The sequence below is a fragment of the Wyeomyia smithii genome, chromosome 2 (assembly GCF_029784165.1).
Source record: "Wyeomyia smithii strain HCP4-BCI-WySm-NY-G18 chromosome 2, ASM2978416v1, whole genome shotgun sequence".
Classification (NCBI taxonomy): Eukaryota; Metazoa; Arthropoda; class Insecta; order Diptera; family Culicidae; genus Wyeomyia; species Wyeomyia smithii.
Window position 1 is genome coordinate 200175819 of NC_073695.1, and position 10527 is coordinate 200186345.

General features: G+C 36.3%; 1 protein-coding gene across 1 annotated transcript; it reads left to right on the forward strand.

Annotated features, from left to right (window-relative positions):
* Positions 1–5993: 5993 nt before the first annotated feature.
* On the forward strand, positions 5994–7773 carry LOC129723055 (uncharacterized). Its single transcript, XM_055677001.1, has 4 exons — positions 5994–6225; positions 6300–6833; positions 6973–7102; positions 7169–7773. Exons 1-4 carry the CDS (start codon positions 6223–6225, stop codon positions 7291–7293), a joined length of 792 nt encoding a protein of 263 aa, XP_055532976.1. The 5' UTR covers positions 5994–6222; the 3' UTR covers positions 7294–7773.
* Positions 7774–10527: the final 2754 nt, after the last annotated feature.

Below are 10527 nucleotides of genomic sequence, written 5' to 3' on the forward strand. Positions count from 1 at the left end.
CAATTAAAATTATATACTTTTATTTCATTACGCTTTGTTTAATATATTATTTCAAGTTAATTCATATAAAAAAATGATATAAAATAAGTTATTATTTCATGTTTTCCGACACATGACAGCCTGCCGAGGGGTGTACTACTGCACTTTACACTGAACCAAAATTGTTTTCAACATGAGCATTTTCTACCATAAAAATTAAATTAGTGCTGTACAAAAATCATGATACTTCATATCTTTCACGAACAGTTTTTGACTGTTCACGGTCATTACATGTTATACCCAAATTAGAAAATATAATTATCTTAACCGAGAAAAAAAACAGATGCAGGTTAATGTAAAGCTGCAGTAGAATTTGATCTGAATGCGATACGATAAATCTATTTTACATTCTTTGACCAATGGTCAAACATTTGACCTTTTGACATAATGTTCGAATTTATTTGACATCATTATTGTTATTTGACACATTCAAAAATTGGAGAGTGACAAACAAATAACTTTGACTAAATTTTTATCTGTCAAAAAGAGTCCAATATTTGACGCTCTATTTTACATTCTTTGACCAATGGTCAAACATTTGACCTTTTGACATAATGTTCGAATTTCTTTGACATCATCATTGTTATTTGACACATTCAAAAATTGGAGAGTGACAAACAAATATCTTTGACTAAATTTTTATCTGTCAAAAAGAGACCAATATTTGACGCTTGGTCAAAGAGTGTAATACAGCCTTTAAAATACACCTCTCGAGGTACTGAAAAATTAGCACAAATGCATATTTTTTTCGACGTAGAAACAGGTAATCCACAAGAAAAAAATTTACGCCAGCTGTAAATCATATGTTATATAGATAGTAACCTGGGAGGAAGAAACATATACAAAGCTGTGAGATTGTCAAAAAAAAACATAATTGGATGTCAATTTGAACCAGGTGAAAAAAGCATCTTTTAGTAATAAATATTGTTATAACTGAAAAGTATCGCGGTGGTTTGATGGTTATTCAACGCAAAAAATTTCCGTATTCGTTGTGGTTTTAAAAAATAATAAGGTTTATTATTACGTGTAATGAATATAGTCACTGTATGTTTTACTAGTCTGGCGGAGTGGATTCGGGAACCAATTATAACTGTCATAACGGGAACCAGTCGTATTGAATTTCCAATGACTAGTTCCCGTTATAACAGTTTAAATTGGTTCCCGAATCCACTCCGCTAGACTGTAAATATAGAGTTCTCCAAGCGAAAACACACAAACACTACGACACGGCCCGATTTACACTGTATATTGAAATTTGTGAGAGTGTGAATCAAACTCGGTAATTTTTTATGCTCTCTTTCAGATGACAAAATTCTTACAGCTAACAAAAAATGAAACGTAAACATCGCACTAATACAAACGCACCTGGAGAACTCTATAGGGACTGTAGTAATGCACCTCAAAATAATTAAATGTTGCCAGTAATAATAACTTTCATGACCTGTTAGTAATATTCATGTTAGCGTACATCAATTATAAAACTCGCGCTTCCTGAATTTACGGCTTAGACCAAATTTTTATTTTACTAACTTTTGTTTTATGTAACAACATTTTTTTAGTTACACTGGCAACCCCGAGAAAATAAAATCAAAAAAACCTTAAAAGTTGCTGTAATTGTACATAGTTATACCATAATTTAACTACGTTTTTCATTGTAAATACATCAATTTTACATTAAATATCATTTTCCAGGACAATAAAAAACATTGTTTTTGTCATTTTTACCATGTAAAAGGGGTGTTGTTATGTATCTTAACAGCATTTTTTCAGGCATTTTTCCCATACATTTAGAAGTCACTGACAATGTTTTGCATAGTAAAAATATTGTCGGTGGTAGATGCAACAACCAAAAACGTTGTTAAAACAACAACCAAAAAACGTTGTTAAACATTGTTCGTGGCCGTGAACTTATCCGGAATACATTCGTTAAGATAAAATCCATGCACGCAACGAGATAAAACATATTTCAGAAATACTCTGGTGCATGCTACCAGAAAAAAAAAGTTTCGCTTTTTTTCGCTTGAACAAACTGGTTGGCTGTAATATGCCATTATTGTTTTTGTTATATGTTGATGATGTTCTTTTTTTTCTACAAAATACTCTCACTTTACCCACTCGAAACAATCTATTGAAAAAACAACAACTATTCGAAATAACATGGCCTGTTCTGCAAATGTTGAAAATCTGTTGGTTTATCGATGTTTTTCTTCTATTTTCTTAAATAACACACTGATGAGCGTAGATAGAGTCTTACACACTTGAATATTATCACCAAGCAGAGCTGAGATATTTCGAAATACCGTTTGAACGGAGAAAAACTTTTTTCTTTCAATGTCGGCGCTAATTAGGGGACTAAAATGAAAACCACAGACAGACGTCCAAGCAAGAACAAGATTGATCAAAATTTCCGTGTAAATTTTCAAAGTAAATTGCGCTATAAATCACTTGTACACTAGCACCGCCTGGAGACCTTATCGCCACAATACATTTTTTTTCGCTGGTGTACGAGGCTGGCGGTACTGGTAGCGCTATCTGGTTACGGATCGCTACTAGAAAAAACTTTACACAAGTTTGGAACTCAGCTTGGACGTCTGTCTGCGTGAAAACTAAAAACTTACCACGATGCTCCCACCGACCATTATTATAAAAAATGTACCAGAGAATCTGACGTCCAGAATCTCTAGTCAAAATTTTATAAATCGTGGTACGGTACATTTCTGAGTAATGCCCTTTTGAAAGTCGAAAGGTACGAAAAAGTGATATAAAAACAACGAAATATTTATTGTAAAGCAGGGTTTTCAACTACCATTTGATTAAAAAAAATCCAAAATATTTTCTACACATTCCAAGTACAGTCGCCGTTCGATAACTGCAAGACTTTTAACTGCAACGCTTTTTAACTGCAAGACCGATAACTGCTACAACTTTGCTGTTATCGGACCGCAATCCAACAAATCTGATGTCAAAGTCATATTTGACATTAAAGTGGCAGATCTCGCGGGGGGATTCTAAATGCATTCGAAAATGAAAATTGTTGAATCTCTAGAAACATTTCAAAAGGACTCTTTCATTTCTCTCGAATTTTTTTCGAATTCGTTTACTTGTTGTCTCTTCATTCTAGATGGGAGATTATAGATCTCCACTTTTAATCAATGAAGCAATTTCACCATGTTATGTGGTTCATTTTTCGTAAGTATTATAAGAGAAAAAAAGAATCCTTTGTGCATTGTTTGGCTAGCTTTTACTACTCAGCGTGGCAGTGCATAGTAGATCGCAAACAATACTTTGTGACCTAGCGTTATATAGACCACACACTCAATCAGATGATAAAAGTTCGGTAATTATTATTACAATTTCGATCGGTAAGTTTGAGAAAATACAGAGTAGTTTGTAAAACTCATATAACTTTACACATTTTCTGTATTCAGCAAATAATTTCACTGAATCCTGCTATACTTTCTGCTGAACTGTTCGGTAAATTAAACTTTTATTACCGAATCAGAGACTCTGTACCGAATATTGGTAAAAAACTAACGGACCAACCAGGGCTGTCAAATGTTCTCTATTTGTTGTTCTCCTTCTGGTTGTCAAGTTACATTCTCGGTTCGTTTGAACATTGAAGTTCCTGCGAAAAAAAATTGAAGGACGTTTTCCAACAACTTCAGCAAGAAGATGATCGCATAGAACAAATTTTTCGTAAGAATATGATGATAAAATTTGTAAATGTTTTAGGCATCAAACCAGCACATTATTTGCTTCTACTTCCGAGCATCTGTTGCATGCTACGTAAATAGTTTACACTGCCATGTTAATTGACACATCCGGAAGATCCTCGGCTTTGAAATTCTGAGCACAACTGGCATGAAGTTAATGCACAGTCCACAGCAGTAAAAACGTTTAATTGATTTTCACTCGTACAAATTTGGTGCGGCGAACGTCGATTTTTGATTTTTTTAGTTTTCAATAGTTGCAATTTTTAATAATATTTGAATAAAAATATTAATATAAATTTACGTTACATCATATTTCTGGTTTTCTTAAATAATTAAAAGTGAACAAATAACAAACATCACAGATCTTTCGCTACTGTCTTACACAACTTACAGATTTGATCGGTGGTTTTGGCAACTAATTGCATTCGCCGTTTTCACAAATTAGATCGGTAATAATGACAGAAACCAACAACAATTTGGTTACTGATCGGTCGGTAGTGGTTTATATTACCGAACGTTTTACCGAGCGCTCAGCTGTTGAAAAGTCGGTGGAAAAAGAAACGAATTCGGTGATTAAATGTAAGTGTGGCATTTTACGAACTGCCTGACTTTTTTTACGCGGATTCCGGAATTTACGCGTTTTTTTTCTACGCGGTTTTTTGAAGTAGAATACTTCTCTCAGGATGTTTGGCTACATAGGGATGTGAAATGAAAATCTAAAACCGAAAAAAGGGAAAAATATGTGCAATTTCAAATGCTAATAAATCGGTTAGTATTCGATGGATTTCCTTCGTTCTTGCAGCAATAGATTGAAAAATCTTTTAAGATTCTTCCCAAAATAAGATAATTGTAATTTTATTATTCACACTATTGTACTATTGAAAATAGTCAAGCCTTGTCAAAACGAAAAATTCGATCTCTGATTGGTCGTTATATGATTACTTCCCAAGCACGGTCGACAGAATCATATACCTTGCAAATTTAAACATGCTATTTGGCCTATGAAAGAGACTGTTTCAGCCGAAGCCGCTCATAATAGTTCTAGACAGCGACAACAGCAGTCGTCCTCCCTTAGCAGCAGCACTTGCAGTGCTGTGGATACCAACGATGGCGGAAAGCGGCCACAGCTGTGGCGTAGCAATGGATAGCGCACTATTTGCAGCGGATCCCAGCAACGATAGCAGCTCGGCCAGCTGATGCAGGGACAGTGGATACCAATGGCAGCGTATAGCGGCCACAACTGTGCAGCGGATCTCAGCATCGATAGCGGCTGATGCAGTGAGGCACTTTAGTGAAATGCAGTCTCTGTGCGATAGTGGGCACTAGTAAATGCATTCAATGAAAAGTTGACCCATTATGACAACACGTGAGCCGTCTAGTTTTGAGTGTTATATCAGCATTTCACTGTTTACTTTATCACAACGACTACTTTGTACCCACAGTCAGTGATAACGCAAAGATGTAATCGGCATCTTATCCGATACTAAATTAAACAACAAATTGTCCTTTTCAGGATGCAATAAAAACCTGATGATTAAAGCGTTAATGTTTTCTCTGGAGTTAATTTACATTTTTAAATTTGTAAAAGTGATAAATTTTACTTTATTTCCGTGTCTCAGAACGTACTGAACTATCTTTTCCTTCAGTCATGAGCAATACATCCGAAAAAAATTCATCTTAAAATTTTAAAATTGTCAAGCCCCAACCATGACAAGCAACTTACTATATTATTGAAAATGGTCAATCCTTGTTGAAGCGCAAAATTCGATTGATCTGATTAGTCAACGTTTAGAAAAAATAACTGACACGCAAGCAGCCGGGTTATCTTTCTTGTAAAAGTATTCTACTTCAACCTTGCGGTCGTGGCTTTGCACACAACCCTCCTGTTTTTTTACGCGGCATGTAACCCCCGCGAAAAAAGCGACTTTAGTGTATTTCTAAAAATATGCAAATCTTCTACAAAATATATACATCTCTACAATCCAATCATTTGAAGCATATTTTTTGTAAAAAAGAGATGGTTGATATCCAGTTATCCAGGAAATTCCAGGCGTAAGAGTGTTCTTTTTAATTCATTTTACAAAGGAATGCACAAATTTATTTCTAATCTGATATAACCTTTTTGCAGTAGCGTATTTAGTCTTTTTTTTTTCCTCAATGCGTGTTCAAAAAATATCTTTGTTACCCTATATAAAATAACTGTCGCCGCCTTTTAATATACCGTCTTGTTATACAGTGACATTCAGCGATCAGTGCATGAAAAACATCCTCTCGTTCGTATCACCCATATCACCACCCACTTTTTATGCTGCTCCTCGACGAAAAATGGCAGCATAATGTTAGCAGGTCATAGTGAAATGTGTTTTAATTAGACAAAAATCGATAAATCATCCCAATAGTGCACTAGACGAAACAATCTAAAATCACTGCCTCTAGGCCGGAGGACAGCACTGCACATAATTCAAAAGTCATGGTAAGTCGAGAGAAAAACCATTGGATTGTCCTTGTTTATTAATTTGTTGACATACTTTTTCGGCCTCGATTCAGGAAAGTAAAAGTTCTTCCACGGAATCTTCTAACCCGGAGAAAGAGGGCAAGAGTAACCTGAACTTGTCCGCCGATGAACTCAAGGAACAGGGTAATAAATGCGTTAAAGCCGGGAACTTCACCGAGGCAATTTTGCACTACACGCACGCTATCAAATTGAATCCGAACGATGCAATTCTGTACAGTAATCGATCGCTGGCATTTCTGAAAATGCAGCAATACTACTATGCCAATGAGGATGCGGACCGAGCGATAGCACTCAATCCGACCTGGGCGAAGGGATACTACCGAAAGGCGGAGGTTCACATCGGAGTAGGACAGTATGACACAGCACTATTGTCATATGGAAAAGCTTTACAGTTGCAACCGCAGGACATGGGGATCATACAAGCCGCTAGGAAAGCAGCAGAACTTAGCAACCAGGACGTTGAGAAGGAAAAACGAACGCCTGCGATGGGAGCGGGCATCGGTTGCATAGTGGGGATGTGTATCGTATTTGCCGATATGTTACTAACGGAGACACCTGCTATTAAGGTAGGTAGTATTATGGGTAAAAATGGATTAAAGGCGTAAGATAAGATCGTGTAGCTTCAGTGCATTTTTTCATTATCAGACACGTGCTTACATTGAAAAATAATCTTTCCTGATGGTCTGAGTGTTTTTTTACTTTTAGCACACTTCCTTGATGGTGTTCGTTGTGCTTGTGGTAGCAGCGATTGGGTTCGGAATAGCCAAACTTATACGTTATTACACTAAACTTCAGCGAAAAGGGTTATTAGAACCACCGGTAAACCTATTGGAAGGTAATACCACTAAAAACCAATCACAAATTTAGTTAATTGATTTTGATGTTATTTCTCGCTGCTCAGATTTTCAGTCAACCAAAGACGAAGACATGGAAAACGGAGACATTGGTGGAAGCGAACCAAAGCCACCCAGAAATCGGTACTCTAAGGCTCAAGCCAGACAGCGTTTTAAAAAGGGTAAAACATAATCCTCATCAAATATAACATTGCAAACTGATGAATAAAACCTAGTCCCGTGCTGCTTGACCTCGGACGAATGTACCGCAGGGAAGAACCATCTAAGAATAAGTAGAAAACTATTATATCAACGCTGTTTTTTTTCTATGGCACTACGGAAACACTAGGTAAATGATATCCATAGTACATTTATTCATTCTAACGGATAAGAATGTGAACCAGAATGTAAGCGAGAGCCTTTCCTCTAACTATATCCAATTGGTGCTGTCTATTACTACCATCATTGAGTCTTAATTTTTATCGACTAACTTATAACCAATTCCAAGCACCTGCGAAAAATGTACTTATAGGTATACCTTTTCATCCAGAAATGTTACGTGTTTCGCAAAATTGAGTGGGCTATCGTGAGGTTACCAATAGCACAGTGAGGGCATTTTAAATGAACGCATCATTCTTGAATAAAATGATAACAAAAAAATTGATACATATAATTTAGTTTTCGCTTGTTTCGAAATATACGACCGTCCCAGAAGGTAACGAAAACACTGAGCTCTTGTTTTCGCAGCATAGCTTTTGGTTGTAGTGTGTATAAAGTTGACTGCAGCCCATTGCATACATTCAAGCGCAGAAAAATTTAGAGTTATTGAAAAACTTTGCAAAACAAGTGGTCCTACGTCCTTAGGATACTGCCTGCAATAAAATAACACGTCAAGGTCACTTTTACGTCGACGGGATCTGTCGTGAAGACATTTTTTGCGAGGCTGCACAGTGGGGCGACTCCATACAAAGGCTGGCCAAGCAAAAAAAGTGTCGATAAATGCGACAAAAACTTGGTATTGACATAATTTTGGGGCGCTGAACACGAATTTGGCATCCATTTTTTGTTTGGGGCCGTCCATAAGGCACGAAATTCAATGTTTAATATTTTTCGGCAATTTATTCTTTTTTTATAGAATTATATGATCTTTGACCACTAGTAGTGCCATCGGGCGTCCTCCCCATTGAAAAAATACGTAATTTATGGACGACCCCTCGAACTAAACAAATGTTGCCTAAATATATATATATATATATATATATATATATATATATATATATATATATATATATATATATATATATATATATATATATATATATATATATATATATATATATATATATATATATATATATATATATATATATATATATATATATATATATATATATATATATATATATATATATATATATATATATATATATATATATATATATATATATATATATATATATATATATATATATATATATATATATATATATATATATATATATATATATATATATATATATATATATATATATATATATATATATAAGTTATAAGCTTGCAACAATTAATGTTCGGATTGACGTGAGGACGACCTGCTACGTTTACGAGTTAAAACAATAATGATTTATTTTACTTATAAAATGCTACACTGCTCGCGATTGTCGTCGTCGCCGTCGTCGTCGTCGTAGCTGTCCAAGGGTCATTATGCCCATTCTGCTAAATCGGCACTCTCGGTGCTATCGCATCGATAGGTAGTACGCTGAGTTCTGCTGCAGAGTGGAAGGTTTTGTTATTGATGATCGCGCCGGGTTGGTTGGCGTGGCAAAGCATTTAACGCAAGAATTACAGGTGGCTTCAACTGTACTTGCTCTCGATACAACTCGCGGAGTGCGAATAATCGTAGCACGTTGTTGTTGTTGTTATTGTTGTTGTTAAACTTCCATCGCAGCCAGGGTTGCTGCGATTTGTTGTTGTTGGGCTTTTAGCTTCTCAATCGCGTTCGTAACTACCCCGAAGGCTGGCAACCAGGCTCTAGTGTTGCAACTGTTTTTTTCTCGCGGCAATTGGTTTGTGTGTTTTTGTGATGATTTCGGTGTGTTAAATCGTATTTTTGTAAAGGAAATCGTGAAATATGTAGTGTTCTACATGAGTGAAGTGTTAATTTTGGGCACAAGTGATTAATTGCAGCAGTATTTCAGTTTTTTTTTGTTTGTTAAAAAAAGAAGCATAGCATAGCATAGCATATTTGATCGCCCGTGTGTTGCCCGCGATTGACCAGAATCAGCTGAAATTGCACAAAGAACCGTCAAAATGGTGCCTAGGAGTAGCAAGCCATTTTCAGTGTACAATTCCTGGTGATTTTTCTTTTCACTGGTCAATAACGTAGCTGGCCACGCCCAATGCAGATCAATAGAGGAAGGGATATCGGGAGTGTTAGTTTAATACTTGTTGCTACTAGAGACCGAGGAATCCTCTGCATCATCCACAAGTATCAAAGGAAGGAATTAGTGTTAGTGGAAAGGAATTGATCTGGATCCATCGAGGTTGATGGTGCGATCTTTTCTACACAAATTCGCGCCCGATATGGATATTTCTCGGTCTCTGCGCAACCGGCCATCAGAAGACGATATAAATAGAACCGCATCACGATCGCTGTATCGGCATATAGGAGAATCGAAGTTTCTAGGTATCATCGGCAACCAATCGTTAACAGTCTGTATCACACCAAACTTCGCGTTTCATCCCGTGAACTATTAAAATTTACCTCGAAACGAATGAATTTCGTAAAACGCACCGCACGCCGAACGCAAACTACTGGTACCAGCTCAAAGAACCGTTAGAGCGAGTAAAAAAACCCACAAGGCACACCAGAGCATTAAACGATGTAATGGTCATTGAGCTCCGAAACCGCTGTATTAAGATAGTTACACTGAGCGCTGTCAAAATAACGTGCGCGAAACTGAGCTGACTTCCCCGAAGTGAACAATAGCGTGCCCACTGCACTCCGGAAACCCCTAGATAAACAAAACTCACCCGGGCCGATGATGCGTTTCACCGGGGCATTATGGACGACCGCTCCATTTTCTCCTACCGCATACGCGACATGACGTTTCGCACAAAAGACACCTACTGAATATAAAAACTGACAAAGTTACATGCATTCATAGCCCAAAAACTTAAAAAAATGCAAATAAGCATATTAAACAAAACAGAGTTCCAAGTTTATTATTAAAATGCCAAAATATTTGCAATCAAAGTTCAGTTGTCGTGAACTATTTTCACGCCCAAAACGATTTCAACATAATTAAATAAAAGTTACTTATGTATATCAACATTTGTCCAAAAGCTAGGAAAATCATAAAACAAGAACATAGAACTGAATAAAATGTCACCGCCCTGCCAGGACTCACAATTGTAGACGATGCAT